The sequence below is a fragment of the Oncorhynchus gorbuscha genome, unplaced genomic scaffold (assembly GCF_021184085.1).
Source record: "Oncorhynchus gorbuscha isolate QuinsamMale2020 ecotype Even-year unplaced genomic scaffold, OgorEven_v1.0 Un_scaffold_1496, whole genome shotgun sequence".
Classification (NCBI taxonomy): Eukaryota; Metazoa; Chordata; class Actinopteri; order Salmoniformes; family Salmonidae; genus Oncorhynchus; species Oncorhynchus gorbuscha.
In genome coordinates this window covers 16,700-35,454 of record NW_025746259.1, presented here as the reverse complement: position 1 = coordinate 35,454, position 18,755 = coordinate 16,700, and the positions used below count along the sequence as shown (strand labels likewise).

Sequence of the window (18,755 nt, the reverse complement as noted above, 5' to 3'; positions counted from 1 at the left end):
GGAAAAGGAACACACCTGTCTATATAAAGTCCCACAGTTGACAGTGCATGTCAGAGCAAAAACCAAGCAATGAGGTCAAAGAAATTGTCCGTCGAGGTCTGAGACAGGTTTGTGGCGAGGCACAGATCTGGGGAAGAATACCAAAACATTTCTCAAATCTCTGTTGGCTGGGCTCCCCGCTTGTGCTGTCAAACTCCTGCCCCACGTTGGGCGCAAACCTTTTAAGGGCCCCTGAGTGGCGCAGCTGTCTAAGAAACTGCATCTCGGTGCAAGAGACATCACTACAGTCCCTGGTTCGAATTCAGGCTGAATCACATCAGGCCGTGATAGAATATTTATATTATAAATATTTAAAATATTTATTTTTATTTCACCTTTATTTAACCAGGTAGGCAAGTTGAGAACAAGTTCTCATTTCCAATTGCGACCTGGCCAAGATAAAGCAAAGCAGTTCGACACATACAACAACACAGAGTTACGCATGGAGTAAAACAAACATGCAGTCAATAATACAGTAGAAAAATAAGTCTATTTACAATGTGTGCAAATGAGGTGAGATAAGGGAGGTAAAGGCAAAAAAGGCCATGGTGGCAAAGTAAATACAATATAACAAGTAAGTATAAATAAATAAATAAACACTGATGGTATATTTGCAGTGGAAGAATGTGCAAAGTAGAGATAGAAATAATGGGGTGCAAAGGAGCAAAATAAAACAGCTCTGACATCTGGTGCTTAAAGTTAGTGAGGGAGATAAGTGTTTCCAGTTTCAGAGATTTTTGTAGTTCGTTCCAGTCATTGGCGCTAGAGAACTGGAAGGAGAGGCGGCTAAAGGAAGAATTGGTTTTGGGGGTGACCAGAGAGATAAACCTGCTGGAGTGCGTGCTACAGGTGGGTGCTGCTATAGTGACCAGCGAGCTGAGATAAGTTGGGACTTTACCTAGCAGGGTCTTTTAGATGACTTGGAGCCAGTGGGATTGGTGATGAGTATGAAGGGAGGGCCAGCCAACGAGAGCATACAGGTCGCAGTGGTGGGTAGTATATGGGGCTTTGCTGACAAAACAGATTGCATTGTGATAGACTGCATCCAATTTATTGAGTAGGAGGCTATTTTGTAAATGACATCGCCGAAGTCGAGGATCGGTAGGATGGTCAGTTTTACAACGGTATGTTTGGCAGCATGAGTGAAGGATGCTTTGTTGCGAAATAGAAAGCCAATTATAGATTTAACTTTGGATTGGAGATGTTTGATGTGAGTCTGGAAGGAGAGTTTACAGTCTAACCAGACACCTAGGTATTTGTAGTTGTCCACATATTCTATGTCAGAACCGTACAGAGTAGTGATTTTGGACTTGCGTGCAGGTGTAGGCAGCGATCGGTTGAAGAGCATGCATTTAGTTTTACTTGTATTTAAGAGCAATTGGAGGCCACGGAAGGAGAGTTGTATGGCATTGAAGCTCGTCTGGAGGGTTGTTAACACAGTGTCCAAAGAAGGGCCAGAAGTATACAGAATGGTGTCGTCTGCGTAGAGGTGGATCAGAGACTCAAAATAAAATGTGCAAAGTAAAAATACAATAATAATAATACAAATAATAATGTTTCACTGACTAATTGAGGAAGATAAATGTATTTACTGTGATATGTGATGGTCTCACCTGTAATTAATGTGCTGGTGACGTCACAGGGTCAGAGAGAACTCCTGACTGTAGTCATACAAAAACACTCCAGGCACTCTAATATGAAGAACTGAATACAGAACCATTCATACTGTCAGATCTAATATGAAGAACTGAATACAACCATAAGAACCATTCATACTGTCAGATCTAATATGAAGAACTGAATACAACCATAAGAACCATTCATACTGTCAGATCTAATATGAAGAACTGAATACAACCATAAGAACTAATATGAAGAACTGAATACAACCATAAGAACCATTCATACTGTCAGATCTAATATGAAGAACTGAATACAACCATAAGAACCATTCATACTGTCAGATCTAATATGAAGAACTGAATACAACCATAAAACCATTCATACTGGATCTAGAAAGAACTGAATACTAAAGTTGACCAGTACATATTCATGTAACTTTATTTTTCATTGGCGGATCAATAAAGTTTGCATCAATGCAGTTATCCAAACACATTCTTGATTAGTAACTAAAATAACTCATCTAGTTTTAAAGACAATTAATAAACACATGTATTAATTTCATAAACTGTGTATCATTAAATAAAGTTGTAAAATAATCCCCCCAAACTAGTGGTGAAAAGTGATCATCACACCATCTCTATCTGATACATGTTAGGGGTGGCGGAAGGTAGCCTAGTGGTTAGAGCGTTGGGGCAGTAACCAAAAGGTTGCAAGATCAAAACCCTGAGCTGACAAAGTAAATCTGTTGTTCTGCCTCTGAACAAGGCAGTTTACCCACTGTTCCTTGGCCATCATTGTAATTAAGATTTTGTTCTTAACTGACTTGGCTAGTTAAATAAAGGTTCAATAAAAAAGTGGCTCCTTCCCACAGAATACTGCAGAGGGACAACTTGGTCTCAGAGCAAAACGTATTATGTATTACAAAAACTTCCGTGCCACTCCATTTAGTATGTTAGGTTATATTACATTGGCCTACCAATAAAAACTTAACTAAAATATAAACTAAACATGTAAAGAGTTGGTTTCATGAGGTGAAATAAAAAATTCCAGCAATGTTCCATATGCACAAAAACATAATTTCTCTCAAATGTTGTGCACAACTTTGTTTATATCTCTGTAAGTGAGCATTTCAGCCTTTGTCAAGATAATCCATCCACCTGACAGGTGTAGCATATCAAGATGCTGATAAAACTGCATGGTCATTACACAGGTGCACCTTGTGCTGGGGGACAATAAATGGCCACACAACATCAATGTCACAGATGTCTCAAGTTTAGGGAATATGCAATTGTCATGATGACTGCAGGAACGTCCACCATAGCCAAATAACTCAATATTTATATCTCTACCATAAGCAACCTCTCACGTCCTTTTGGAGAATTTGGCAGTACATCCAACCGGCCTCACAACTGCAGATCACATGTAACCACATCAGCCCAGGACCTCTTCACCTTCAAGATTGTCTGAGGAGGAGGGGGGGCGGGGGGCTGAGTAGTATTTCAGTCTGTAATAAAAACCTTTTGTGGGGAAAAACTCATGCTGATTGGCTGGGCCTGGCTCCCAAGTGGGTCTATGCCCTCCCAAGTCCCACCCATGGCTGAGCCCCTGCCCAGTCATGTGAAATACATAGATTAGAGCCTGATTTATTTCAATTGCCTGATTTCCTTATACGAACTGTAAATATTTGAAATAGTTGTATTTAGATTGTTGTTCAGTATAATACGACTTATAGGATGTATCGTATGTTACGAATTACAATTCTTACGTTATTTTACGCATTGCTATTCATACAATATGTTACGAACTTGTAATATGTATGATATGTTACGAATTCCAATTTGTTGTTGCTGACGTTAGCTTGGTTAGGGGTGAGGGTTTAAGATAGAGTTAAATGGGTTTAGGAGAAAGGGTAGCTAACATGCTAAGTAGTTGCATGTTAAGCTAACATGCTAACATAGATAAAAAGTAGTAAGTAGTTGCAAAGTTGCTTAGTTAGCTAAAATGCTAAAGTCCTCCTTGATGAGATTCAAACACACAGCCTTTGGCTAGACATTTAACTTACACGCCCAAACCTCAACAGAGCAGGAGTAAGGCTTCTCCCCTGTGTGTATACATTGGTGTGTTAAGTTGCTATGGTGAGAGAAACTCAACCAAAAGTCAGAGCAGATGTAAGCATGCTTCTCTCATGAGTGTGTTCTCTGATGAACTTTTAGCTCAGTTGCTGTTTTGAAGCATTTTACAAAGGCAGAGCAGGAGTATGGTTTCTCTCCATGTATATGTTGATGTTTTTTAAGGTATCCAGTCGAGAGAAACTTAAACCACAGTCAGAACAGGAGTAAGGCTTTTCTCCTGTATGTGTTCTCTGATGAACTTTTAGATGAGTTGATGTCTTGAAGCACTTTCCACAGGCAGAACAGACGTAAGGCTTCTCTCCTGTGTGTGTTCTCTGGTGAACTTTTAGCTCATTTGATGTCTTGAAGCACTTTCCACAGTCAGAACAGGCGTACGGCTTCTCTCCTGTGTGTGTTCTCTGATGAACTTTTAGATGAGTTGATTTTGTGAAGAATTTTCCACAGTCAGAGCAGACGTAAGGAGTCTCTCCTGTGTGTGTTCTCTGATGAACCTCAAGCTCAGTTGATGTTTTGAAGCATTTTACACAATCAGAGCAGACGTAAGGCTTCTCTCCTGTGTGTGTTCTCTGGTGAACTTTTAGCTCATTTATTGTTTTAAAACATTTTCCACAGTCAGAGCAGGAGTATGGCTTCTCCCTTGTATGTATTCGTTCGTGGGATTTTAAGTGGGAAAGTTGAGAGAAACTAGTCCCACAGTCAGAGCAGATGTAAGGCTTCTCTCCTGTGTGTGTTCTCTGATGTACTTTTAGCTCCTTTAATGTTTTAAAACATTTTCCACAGTCAGAGCAGGAGTATGGCTTCTCCCCTGTATGTATACGTTCATGTGATTTTAAGTGGTAAAGTTTAGAGAAACTAGTTCCACAGTCAGGGCAGGAATAAGGCTTCACTCCTGTGTGTGTTCTCTGGTGAACTTTTAGCTCAGTTGATGTTTTAAAACATTTTCCACAGTCAGAGCAGGAGTATGGCTTCTCTCCTGTGTGTGTTCTCTGATGAACTTTTAGCTCAGTTGACGTTTTGAAATATTTGACACAATCAGAGCAGGAGTAAGGCTTCTCTCCTGTATGTATACGTTCATGTGATTTTAAGTTGGAAAGTTGAGAGAAACTAATTCCACAGTCAGAGCAGAAAAAAGGCTTCTCTCCTGTGTGCGTTCTTTGATGAACTTTTAGATCACTTGATGTTGTGAAGCATTTTCCACAGTCAGAGCAGACGTAAGGCTTCTCTCCTGTGTGTGTTCTCTGATGAACCTTTAGCTCATTTAATGTTTTAAAACATTTTCCACAGTCAGAGCAGGAGTATGGCTTCTCCCCTGTATGTATACGTTTGTGTCTTTTTAAGTGTGAAACTCGAGAGAAACTAGTTCCACAGTCAGGGCAGAAGAAAGGCTTCTCACCTGTGTGTGTTCTCTGATGGACTTTTAGCTCATTTAATGTTTTAAAACATTTTCCACAGTCAGAGCAGGAGTATGGCTTCTCCCCTGTATGTATACGTTTGTGTCTTTTTAAGTGGGAAACTCGAGAGAAACTAGTTCCACAGTCAGGGCAGTAATAAGGCTTCTCTCCTGTGTGTGTTCTCTGATGAAGTTTTAGCACCGTTGATGTTTTGAAGCATTTTCCACAGCCAGAGCAGGAGTAAGGCTTCTCTCCTGTGTGTATTTTTAGGTGTATTTTTAGCTTTGATAGAAATGGGAAAATCTCTTCACAATGTGGGCAGAGATGAGACCTCTTAGCTCTGTCATCTTCCTGCTGTTGCTCTCTGGATGTAGAGCATGTCTCAACATGGTATCCTGTGTGAATATCAGAAGAACCAGTCAGTTGGTGTGATATACATGTCAATCAAATGTATTTTATGAACCCCTTTTACATCAGAAGATGTCACAAAGTGCTTAACAGAAACCCAATCTAAAATCCCCAAAGAGCAAGCAATGCAGATGTAGAAGCACAGTGGCCACAAAAAACTCCCTAGAAAGCAGGAACCTAGGAAGAAACCTAGAGAGGAATCAGGCTCAGAGTGGTGACCAGTCCTCTTCTGGCCATACCGGGTGACAGGTAGCCTAGTAGTTAGAGCAACCGAAAGATTGCAATATCGAATCCCCGAGCTGAGAAGGTAAAAATCTGTCGTTCTGCCCCTGAACAAGGCAGAAGAATAGAATTTGTTCTTAACTGACTTGCCTTGTTAACCTGTTTGAGCGCATGTCCAAACTCTAGCCGGACATCTACAACAACATCCGGTGAAATTGCAGAGCGCGAAATTCAGAATACAAAAATCGTAATATTAACTTCTTGAGTGTAGGGGGCAGTATTTTCGTTTTTGGCTAAAAAACGTACCCATTTGAAACTGCCTATTTCTCAGGCCCAGAAACTAGAATATGCATATAATCAGATTAGGATAGAAAACACTCTAAAGTTTCCAAAACTGTCAAAATATTGCAGGCGAAAACCTGAGGAAAATCCAACAAGGAAGTGCTGTTTTTCCTGAAAGCTGTCTGTTCCACTGGATGCCTTGCCTCCATTTAAAGGAATATCAACCAGATTCCTTTTCCTATGGCTTCCTCAAGCTGTGTACAGTCTTTAGACATCGTTTCAGGCTTTTATTTTGATGAGCGAGAAAGAACCCATTGCGTCTGTGGATGGCTGGGTGCCAGCAACAGCCATTTTCTCTCTCTCGCCTATGGAAGAAGCAACATTCCGGTTGACATATTATCGATTATATACTGTAAAAACAACCTGAGGATTGATTATAAAAAACATTTGACATCTTTCCACGCACTTTACGGATACTATTTGGAATTTTCATCTGCGATGTCGTGACTGCTCGAGCCTGTGGATTTCTGAACATAACGCGCCAAACAAATGGTGGTATTTTGGATATAAAAATAATCTTTATAGAACAAAAGGAACATTTATTGTGTAACTGGGAGTCTCGTCAGTGCAAACATCCGAGGATCATCAAAGGTAAGCGATTTAATTTATTGCTTTTCTGACTTTCGTGATCAATCTACTTGGCTGCTAGCTGTTTGTAATATTTTGTCTACTGAGAGAGATGTTCTTACATAAACACTTGTTATGCTTTCGCCGAAAGCTTTATTGAAATCTGACACGCCTGGTGGATTAACAACAAGTTAAACTGTGTTTTGCTATATTGCACTTGTGATTTCATGAAAACTAAATATTTTTAGTACTTTAATTTGAATTTGGTGCTGTGCAATTCAGCGGATGTTGATGATAATGATCCAGCTAATGGGATGGGTGCATCAAGAAGTTAAACATTCATGAAAATACAAGTGTCTTACATCATTTAAAAGCTTCTTGTTAATTCAACTGCGTTGTCAGATTTCAAAAAGGCTTTACGGAGAAAGCATACCATGCTATTATCTGAGGACAGCACCCCACGTCAAAATACTTTTTCAACCAGCACAGGCGTCACAAAATTACAGACAGCAATTAAATAAATCCCTTACCTTTGAAGATCTTCCTCGGACTGCAATCCCAAGGGTCCCAGCTACACAATGAATGGTTGTTTTATTCGATAAAGTCCTTCATTATATCCCAAAAGTGTCAGTATATTTGGCGCACTTGATTCAGTAATTCACTCGTTCAACATGCACACAAACGAATCCAAAAAGTTACCGGTAAAGTTCAGCCAAACAAGTCAAACGATGTTTCTAATTAATCCTCAGGTATTCTAATATCTAAATAAACAATAATATTTAAGACGGAGAATAGTGTGTTCAATAGCGAAGATAAATAACGAAGATCGCACTCTCAATGATGCGCGCATCATGACTACTTCTCTAATGGGGCACACCCTGGAATAACTACAAATACTTGTTCATTTAAAAAAACACAAGCCTGAAACCCTTTCTAAAGACTGTTGACATCTAGTGGAAGCCATATGAACTGCAATCTGGGTCCTATCTATTTGTATATCCCATAGGCAAGCATTGAAAAAACCGGTGACCTCAAAAAATGTAAAATCCGGATGGATTTTCCACAGGTTTTCGCCTGCCATATCAGTTTATGTTATACCCACAGACATTATTTTAACAGTTCAGAGTGTTTTCTATCCAATGCTATCAATTATGTGCATATCCTGGCTTCTGGGCAGTTTACAGGCAGTTTACTTTGGGCACGTCAGTCATCCGAAATTCCGGACAATAACTAGTATGATAAGGACATAAAATAAAGGTAAAATAAAAAAAATAACTGAATAAATTCTAAAGTTTGGGGTTACTTACAAATGTCCTTGTTTTGAAAGAAAAGCACATTTTTTGTCCATTCAAATAATGTCAAACTGATCAGAAAGATATTGTTAACGTTGTAAATGACTATTGTAGCTGGAAACGGCTGAAGATCTCGTACAATGCAGTGTAATACTCCCTTCACAGAACAGCACAAACTGGCCCTAACCAGAATAGTGTCTAGAAGGCCAGCATCCCGGAGTCGCCTCTTTCACTGTTGACGTTGAGAGTGGTGTTTTGCGGGTACTATTTAATGAAGCTGCCAGTTAAGGACTTGTGAGACGTCTGTTTCTCAAACGAAACACTCTAAAAATACTTGTCCTCTTGCCCAGTTGTGCACCGGGGCCTCCCACTCCCCTTTCTATTCTAGTTAGAGACAGTTCGCGCTGTTCTGTGAAGGGAGTAGTACACAGTGTTGTACAAGATCTGCAGTTTCTTGGCAATTTCTCACATTGAATAGCCTTCATTTCTCAGAACAAGAATAGACTGATGAGTTTCAGAAGGAAGGTCTTTGTTTCTGGCCATTTTGAGCCTGTAATCTAACCGACAAATGACCCAAATACTAAACTAGTCTAAAGAAGGACTGTTTTATTGCTTCTTTAATCAGCACCATAGTCTTCAGCTGTGCTAACATAATTGCAAAAGGGTTTTGTAATGATCAATTAGCCTTTTAAAATGATAAACTTGGATTAGCTAACACAACATGCCATTGGATCACAGGAGTGATAGTTGCTGATAATGGGCCTCTGTACACCTATTTTAAAAAAACAGTTTCCAGTTACAAGTAATTTACAACATTAACAACGTCTACACTGTATTAATGGTCAATTTGATGTTATTTTAATGGACAAAAAAAACATACTTTTCTTTCAAAACAAGGACATTTCTAAGGGACCCTAAACTTTTCATTTCAGTAGGCTGTATGGGAATGGGAATAACACTATTCTAAAACTGGGTAGGAGTCAAAACTAAAAAGAGAAAACTAAAAAGAGGCAAAAGTCGTGAAAATGATGAGCTATTATTTTACCAGGCAAGTCAGTTAAGAACAAATGCTTATTTTCAATGATGGCCTAGGAACAGTGAGTTCAGGGGCAGAATGACAGATTTGTCAGCTCAGGGGTTTGAACTTGCAACCTTCTGGTTACTAGTCCAATGCTCTAACCACTAGGCTACCCTGCCGCCCCAGCTATACCATCCTCCACACAACATTACAAGGGGATAGAAGAATGTGTATGTTTAAAGTAATGACTAAGATATTTCACCCTGAAACTGTATCACTGTGTGTGAAATCCATTAGACACATAAGACTATAAGTTGGTAATATGTGCAGCATTGGCAGGATAGAATTACAACATTATGTTCCTTACAGGACATTCTGTCCCCACCCAGAGTGGAGAAACTGTTAGGCTTGCAGAAAATCATGAAACATGTTGCAGAATATGGTAAACAATGTAAGTGTACAGTGGAACAATACAGCCATCCTAAAGCGGGGTGGGGTTCTCCACTGATGTGTGTATAAAAGATGGGCTCTGAACTTGAGAGGGCAGAGCTCTCTGAATAAAGAACTGATCATCTGTATGCTGGGACTCTGTTTATTAAAACTTAGAGCCTTACAACCTCTAGGATACAGATGGAGTTATAAAATAGTTCAGTTAGAACATTGGGCTAGAAATTATCGTGACAAAGGGGATTAGTAACTACACAGACTCATTTCATAGAACTTCAAAACACTGGCAGTTTGTCTACTCCACTTCTTTAGTCTCCTCTCTGATCACTCCAGACAGCCCAGTGAATAAAACAAATGCTGGCAATACTGGAGTCATCCATACAAGTCTTAGTAGCATGAAATAACGTCGACAATGCAGTCAAAAATAATTTAGACCCCTCTACTTTTTCCACATTTTGTTACATTAGTCTTATTCTAAAATTGATTTAATTGTTTTTTTCCCCCTCATCAATCTACACACAATACCCCATTATGACATCACAATACCCCATTATGACATCACAATACCCCATTATGACAAAGCAAAAACAGGTTTTTAGAAATAACTGAAATAATACATTTACATAAGTATTCAGACCCTTCAGACAATAGTGAGTTGAAGCACCTTTGGCAGTGATTACAGCCTTGAGTCTGGTTGGGTATGAAGCTACAAGCTTGGCACACTTGTATATGGGGAGTTTCTCCCATTCTTCTCTGCAGATCCTCTCAAGCTCTGCCAGGTTGGATGGAGAGCATCTCTGCAAAGCTATTTTCAGGTCTCTCCAGAGATGTTTGATCGGGTTCAAGTCCGGGCTCTGGCTGTGCCACTCAATGACATTCAGAAACTTGTACCGAAGCCACTCCCACATTGTCTTGGCTGTGTGCTTAGGGTCATTGTCCTGTTGGAAGGTGAATCTTCACCCCAGTCTGACGTCCCAAGCGCTTTCAAGTAGGTTTTCATCAAGGATCTCTCTATACTTTGCTACGTTAATCTTTCCCTTGATCCTGACTAGTCACCCAGTCCCTACCGCTGAAAAACATGCCCACAGCATGCTGCTGCCACCAACATGCTTCACCGTAGGGATGGTGCCAGGTTTGCTCCAGACATGCTGCAGAGATGGTTGTCCTTCTGGAAGGTTCTCATTTCCACAGAGGGACTCTGGAGCTCTGTCAGAGTGACCATCGGGTTGTTGGCCACCTGCCCGAACAAGGCCCTTCTCCCCCGATTGCTCAGTTTGGCAGGGTGTACAGCTCTAGGAAGAGTCTTGGTGGTTCCAAACTTCTTCCATTGAAGAATGACGGAGGCCTCTGTGTTCTTGGGGACATTTAATGCAGCAGAAATATTTTGGTACCAGTCCCCAGATCTGTGTCCCGACACAATCCTGTCTCGGAGCTCTACAGACAAATCCTTCGACCTCATGGCTTGGTTTTACTCTGACATGCAGTGTCAACTGTGGGACCTGACATAGACAGGTGTGTGCCTGTCCAAATCATGTCCAATCAATTTAATTTACCACAGGTGGACTCCAAGTTGTAGAAACATCTCAAGGATCATCTCATAGCAAGGGGTCTGAAAACTTAAACGTAGATAAGCAATTATAATTTTCTTTGACATTTGCAAGAATTTCAAAAAATCCTGTTTTGGCTTTGTCATTATGGGGTATTGTGATGTCATAATGGGGTATTGTGTGTAGATTGACAAGGAAAAACATGTAATCAATTTTAGAATAAGGCTGTAACGTACCAAAATGGGAACGGGTCTGACAGTGCCCTGACTTTTTCCACATTTTGTTATGTTACAGCCTTATTCTAAAATTTGATTTAAAAATTATTCAGCAATCGACACACCCCCATAATGACAAAGCTAAAACGGGTTTAGAAATGTTTGCAAATTTATAAAAAATTATTTAAAAATAAAAGAAAAACAAGACACTCAAAATTGAGTTCAGATGCATCCTGTTTCATTGATCATCCTTGAGATGTTTCTACAACTTGATATATAAGACATTAAATATACACTACTGTTCAAGACTACTTGTCTTGAAAGAACAGCACATTTTGTGTCCATTAAAATAACATCAAATTGATCAGAAATACAGTGAAGACATTGTTATTGTTGGAAATGGCAGATATTTTATGGAATATCTACATAGGACTACAGAGGCCCATTATCAGCAACCATCACTCCTGTGATCCAATGGCATGTTGTGTTAGCTAATCCAAGTTTATCATTAGAAAACCCTTCTGAATTTATGTTAGTACCGCTGAAAACTGTGGTGCTCATTAAAGAAGCAATAAAACTGGCCTTTGTAACTCTGCCTAGAAGGCCAGCATCCCGGAGTCGCCTCTTCACTGTTGACGTTGAGACTGGTGTTAAGTGACCCCAAACATTAGAATTGAGCTCAGGTGCATCCCGTTTCCATTGATCATCATTGAGATGTTTCTACAACTTTATACAAACAATGGTGTTTGTTTAGTAAAGTTAGATCAATGTCTTGGACGATCACCTAATGATTAATTAGCAGTCCACATAACCAAATATTATAGCATAACATTACTGTTACAACAAATACAACAAATACAACACACTTAGGATGGTTTGCAGAATTGTCCCAAACTCAGCATCGAGTCATTAGGCAGAATGTGTTTTGATTAAAACAAAATACAGGAAGTCTATATAATTTAACACCATCTGCTCTAATTTGATAAACTAACAATAATTCAAGAAGATTTAAATGCATTTTCCCATTAAATTGATTGAGATCAAACGATTGGCATGCAGACGCAGCTTGGTCATTTCACTGGTTAAACGTGAAGAATTATCATTCAATATTGACAGTGATGATGCCATGGCCTATTTTGAAATGAGGTATGCCTAACTTGGTGATTGGGGGTATTAAACATTTTCAATGTTCTTGAGACAATGTGTGGGCAAAGGCAGGTGTTACAAGTTTTCTTTAAATTTGCTTCGCTGTGGAGACTTGAGTTGTTCAGAGATGTGTGATGTCAGAATTACAGAATTCAACCTAGAAATAGACTGGGTCATAACTTATGGAGGTCTAATTTAATAAGATAATTTATAGATAGAACCAGCTCTTACCATGAGAAACAGTTGTCCTAATCTTCTCATCCTCTTCTTCATCTTTAATGTTGACATTCAGCTCCAGTGTTGGACTGCAGTCTTCCAGCTTCACTGATGCCATCTCTGGATCCTGCTGTACAAACTGGGCTCCACTGTCACAATCAGGACCCAGTGACTGTAGGTTTGGACTCAGTGTAGAAGGAGAGAGGCAGGCTGGGTTTGTCCTCACTGTTGATGTTACCGGCCTCAGATTAAGGTCTGTAGAAATAAAGACAAACGGACACAAGAGTTATTTTCTGGACAGTTCTGGCACTTTATTCTGTAAAATTATTTATCTTTTGTCTTGTTTAATTATCTCCTTTCAGTAGATCAGATAGATAATTCTTGACAAAACATTCATTCACATTAGACAACGTACACATTTTAAATTGCACAACATAAATGCACTTAATCTATAGTAGATTTCTAAATTCACATAAATGCAGTACAAGATCACAGTATGTTTCAGGCAGCACTGTGTACTATTTTATGAATAACCTTGTCTTCACTGTATTATTTCTCTCACAAAAACCAAATGTATTTCCCATTCACACCATATTAAGAATTATCAGGGGTCGTACAGTGGCAAGTCAAATTCAAGGACTTTTCAAGCACTAATATTTATTTACTTTAAGCCCCATGTGAAAACCCTGAAATATAGATAAATATAGAAACTGTATGTGTCTGAATATTAGTACACATGTCAAAAAAACTGTTAATATTTACATTAAGCTTCAAATCTGTAGTGCAACTGAAATGGTCTCTCTCTGATGAGGCACTACCTGCACTGAAGTCCGTTGATGCAGACCTCCTATGGTATCATGGAGGCCCACAAACAAACCTTTAAGGTGCATGTCTGTCTAATTCTGTACTAAGAAAATAAAACAAGAAATACCTATTAACTTCTCCCACACCCTCACTTTCCCCAAAACCCTCCCACACCCCCCCAATAAACTATATCAATAGATCCCTTTCTATGTTTGCAAACATTGGGGTCTATATCATGCTGAGAGAGCCCACCCCCAGGTTATCCAGATTATCAAAAACCATGCCAACAGTAACATCTGTTACCCCCAACAACTCTGCTGCAGTTTACAAGATAACTTTCAACCTGGTATTTCTGCTTTACACAATCCAAGTTGTTGATAACCTTACCAATGAAAGCTATGAAGTACATTTTATTCACTATTAAAGTATCCTTTGTCACAGCACATTTATGGGCACAAGATTTCTGAACAGGCCTCGAAACCATGTCAGGGCTAGTGGAAAGACCAGTTCTGACAGTAGGTCTTCTTACTACAGGACCAGCCATGGAAGCTCCATCAGTCTGATAGTAGGCCCTCTTACTACAGGACCAACCATGGACCATCAGTCTGATAGTAGGCCCTCTTACTATCCATCAGTCTGATAGTAGGCCCTCTTACTACAGGACCAACCATGGAAGCTCCATCAGTCTGATAGTAGGCCCTCTTACTACAGGACCAACCATGGAAGCTCCATCAGTCTGATAGTAGGCCCTCTTACTAAGGGACCAGCCATGGATGCTCCATCAGTCTGCACTGTAGTTCCACCAGTCTGTCTTACAGCCTCTGCATATGATACATCATAACATATTATATATCTCTGAGCATCTCTCTGCACCTGGCATCCACCAAATGCTGCTCTGTGTGTCCTCTGCACAATTGCAACACTTAACCGTCACATTGCTCCAACATTCACTGTAATCATGTTCCCCACCACACTTGGCACATCTTTTCACTCAACAGCTACATGTCCCATTCTTTGGCATTTAAAAACACTGATGATTCACGGTTGCTGCTCCAGTTTCAACTGTTCTGCTATGGAACCCTGACCTGTTCACCAGACGTGGTACCTGTCCCAGACCTGCTGTTTTCAACTCTCTAGAGAAAGCAGGAGCAGTAGAGATACTCTCAATGATCGGCTATGAAAAGCCAACCGACATTAACTCCTGAGGTGCTGACCTGTTGCAACCTTATGGCCATGTTCTGTTATAATCTCCACCCAGCACAGCCAGAAGAGGACTGGCCACCGCTCATAGCCTGGTTCCTCAAGGTTTCTTCCTTGGTTCTGGCCTTTCAAGGGAGTTTTTCCTAGCCACTGTGCTTCTACACCTGCATTGCTTGCTGTATGGGGTTTTATGCAGGGCTTCTGTGCAGCACTTTGTGACATCAGCTGATGTAAGAAGTGCTTTATAAATACATTTGATTGGTTGATTGATGAGGCTGGGTCAAATTCTCTGACATTGAAGCTAAGGAATCCTATTCTGTACTTTTCCAGACAAAACCTTCTAACACCTCAACAGCACTGATAAGCTTTCACTTCTTTAACCCTCTTTCCTACTGATCAACCTTTAGGCTTCAACCACTCTGTCTCCCTTCACATGTTCTTTAACAATATCATCCATGGACATAGATATTGGGACCTCAGAGATTATTACTCCCTTCAATGTAGCATCAGCTCCAGGGTCATGGCTTCTGAGCTTCATCCCATTATGATTTTCCAGTTGATGAATCTTCCCTTGCTGAACATGACCAGCACAAGATATTAACAATCTACCATTGTCCATTTTTTACTTCACCTTTATTTAACCAGGTTGGCTCGTTGAGAACAAGTTCTAATTTACACAGATGAGGCCCAGTTTAACTTCCCCTCTCTTTAAGGCCTTGGTTAATCAGGGTGTAAACGAGGCCCTGTGGTCTCCTCAAACACCATCCCAACTTTCCACTGTGACACATTATTACTCTAGCTCCCTACTGTGGGCCTCTTTAGAGTTTCTATACTACATGCACCACTGCTTCCAGTATCATTATCTCTGTTCTTCTTATGTCTTTGCACTACAGACCATTCACATACTAGGCCCTCATCCTTCGCTCCATATCATCAGAACTGTCCCCCACATTGATCACATTCCAGCACAGCTGTTGCTTCTCAAACTCTCCATTTCCATTGTTTCAGGAGTATCAAACTCATTCCATTGATGGCCGAGCCTTCCAGGTTTTCGTTTTTTCATTTAAATTAAAACCTAGTCAATCAGATGAGGGGAGTTCCTCACTAATTAGTGACCTTAATTCATTAGTCAAGTAGAAGGGTGGAGCGAAAACCCGCAGACACTTGGTCCTCCATGGAATGGGTTTGATACGTGCTCTGATTCATCCGCATTAATCGACGCCATTCCATGCAGTTGGCCTCTCTCTCCAAATGGTGAAGGATAACTTCAATTAGCTTCCCTCTATTTTGACACTTCATCACGCAGCCTCATGTCGCCATTTCACCACGAGCAAACTCCTAGAAAGACAACCGAAACCGTTGAAGCCGCCATTTGACTTGCCTCGTCTGAAACATCCTGATCTCGCGAGTTTACATGAAAGAAACAGTGTATGTAAACTCGTGAGATGAGGACGGTTCGGAAGTGGCTATTTACCAGCTCATAAACAACATTTTACACAAAACCAAGAACATGTAAAAACGAACTCGAATAAGTGGAATCTTTATGAAATGACTTTGAGGAAATTGTGTACATACACTCAGATAAACCCAATGTCTAGCTATGTGACTTGTAAAATCGTTTTTAATCACGTTCTTCACTCACTCGTTTTGACCCCAAAACAACACATACAATTAAAACCTTTACAAAACGTGATAATACCTTGACGGATTTGTTACCTAATATATTATTTCGACATGATAAAGTTTAAACGTGCTATTACATACCTGTAATAATACATTTGAAACGGACACAACCACTATAGACATAACAGCACAGTTCTGTCGTTTTTACCCGGAACTTCCTGTTCCCAACTACGACAGTGTACAGCGTAATCTTCTTCTCTGGTATACTGACATTTACACAAATATAACGTGTCTGCCGCTATCTACTGTACGGTTATTAAACTGTAAAAAGAAATACATGTCCATTGCGGAAACAACGACATCAAAACAAAATACAATAATAGATAAAATAGAAAACATCGCAATAGAAGGTATCAAATCAAATCAAATCAAATCAAATTTTATTTGTCACATACACATGGTTAGCAGATGTTAATGCGAGTGTATAAAGTTCCGACAATACAATAATAGATAAAATTCCAAAACATCAGTCTTATACACAGTGTATCCTAGTGGTTAGAGCGTTGGGCCCATATGAGATAACCAAAGTGGCATAGGTTGCTGTGTTAGATCAGAATCCCTGAGGTGAATAATTGTAAACATCTCCCTGTTGTTCTGCTGCCTCTGACCAAGGCAGTTAATCCACTATTCCTAGGCCATCATTGTAAATAAGAATTTGTTCTTAATTGACTTGCCTCGTTCAATAGAGGTTCAATAAAAAATAAATTTTAAAAAAGTGTATACTAGCTCCTTCCCACAGAATACTGAAGAGGGACAACCTAGTCTCAGAGCAAAACGTATATGTTACAAAAACATCCGTGTCACTCCATTTAGTATGTTGAGTTACATTATATAGGCCTACCAATATAAACTGAACTAAAATATAAACGAAACATGTGAAGTGTTGGTTTCATGAGCTGAAATAAAAAGATCAAGCACAAAAAGCTAATGTCTCTCAAATGTTGTGCACAACTTTGTTTATATATACTGTTAGTGAGCATTTCAGCCTTTGTCAAGATAATCCATCCACCTGAGGTGTGGCATATCAAGATGCCGATAAAACAGCATTATCATTACACAGGTGCACCTTGTGCTGGGGGACAATAAAAGGCAATGGTGGCACCAGCTTCCATCTGATGCTAACGTCCTCCTGGTGAGATTCAAACACGCAACCTTTGGCTAGACGTTTGAGTTACACTCCCACCCTTCCACAGAGCAGGAGTAAGACTTCTCTCCTGTGTGAAAACATTGGTGTGTTTTTAAGTTGCTCTGGTGAGAGAAACTCACCCCACAGTCAGAACAGACGTAATGCTTCTCTCCTGTGTGTGGTCTCTGTTGAACATTTAGCTCAGTTGATGTTTTAAAACATTTTACACAATCAGAGCAGGAGTATGGCTTCTCTCCTGTATGTATATGTTGGTGTGTTTTTAAGGTACACAATTGGGAGAAACTCTTCCCACAGTCAGGGCAGATGTAAGGCTTCTCTCCTGTGTGTATACGTTCATGGGATTTCAAGTGGGAAAGTTGAGAGAAACTAGTTCCACAGTCAGGGCAGAAGAATTTATTATTTTATTTTATAAGAAAGGCTTCTCTCCTGTGTGTGTTCTCTGATGAACTTTTAGCTCATTTGATGTTTTGAAGCATTTTCCACATTCAAAGCAGGAGTAGGGCTTCTCTCCTGTGTGTATTTTTAGGTAAATTTTAGCTTTGATAGAAATGAGAATCTCCTCACAATGTGGGCAGTGATGAGACCTCTTAGCTCTGTGATCTTCCTGCTGTTGCTCTCTGGATGTAGATAATGTCTCAACATGGTATCCTGTGTGAACATCAGAAGAACCAGTCAGTTGGTGTGATATACATGTCAATCAAATGTATTTTATGAAGCCCTTTTTACATCAGTAGTTGTCACAAAGTGCTGAACAGAAACCCAGCCTAAAATCCACAAAGAGCAAGCAATGCAGATGTAGAAGCACAGTGGCCACAAAAAAACTCAGTAGAAAGCAGGAACCTAGGAAGAAACCTAGAGATTAACCAGGCTCAGAGCGGTGACCAGTCCTCTTCTGGCCATACCGGGTGACAGGTAGCCTAGTGGTTAGAGCAACCGGATGGTTGCAAGATAGAATCCCCGAGCTGACAAGGTAACAATTTGTCATTCTGCCCCTGAACAAGGCAGCTAACCCACTGTTCCTAGGCCGGCTGTTGTCAAATCGATCCGGTTAACAGGATTTCAGCCGGAAGAACAGTCTAAAATCACATTACATAATTTCACAAATAGTTCCATCTTTACTCATTCATTCTATACAACAACTAGATGTAAGCCTCATAACTGAGACTTTTGTATAAACAGTATAATGGTAATGTGGCTGTATTGTCGCTCATGAGTTTACCAAAATTGTACCAAACGGACCAGTTCGTAGCTCATTACTTCACCGATCTTTTATACCTTCTCCAGAACATGAATGTCGTTCGGTTCTCCAGTTCTGT

At 40.0% G+C, this 18,755-nt stretch overlaps 1 protein-coding gene across 1 annotated transcript; it reads right to left on the bottom strand.

Annotated features, from left to right (window-relative positions):
* Positions 1-2,077: 2,077 nt before the first annotated feature.
* Positions 2,078-16,469, bottom strand: LOC124023126 (zinc finger protein 624-like). Its single transcript, XM_046337656.1, has 3 exons — positions 16,374-16,469; positions 12,621-12,860; positions 2,078-5,580 (listed from the first exon to the last, which is right to left on the bottom strand). The coding sequence occupies exons 2-3, from the start codon at positions 12,721-12,723 to the stop codon at positions 3,899-3,901; spliced, it is 1,785 nt and encodes a 594-aa protein (XP_046193612.1). The 5' UTR covers positions 12,724-12,860; positions 16,374-16,469; the 3' UTR covers positions 2,078-3,898.
* Between the last annotated feature and the right edge of the window lie 2,286 nt (positions 16,470-18,755).

Excerpts from the sequence above, each read along its gene's own strand:
- LOC124023126 (XM_046337656.1), bottom strand. The coding sequence starts at position 12,723 with ATGGCATCAGTGAAGCTGGAAGACTGCAGTCCAACACTGGAGCTGAAT. Across the intron at positions 5,581-12,620 it reads TAGGACAACTGTTTCTCATG|GATACCATGTTGAGACATGC; the intron begins GTAAGAGCTGGT and ends ATATTCACACAG.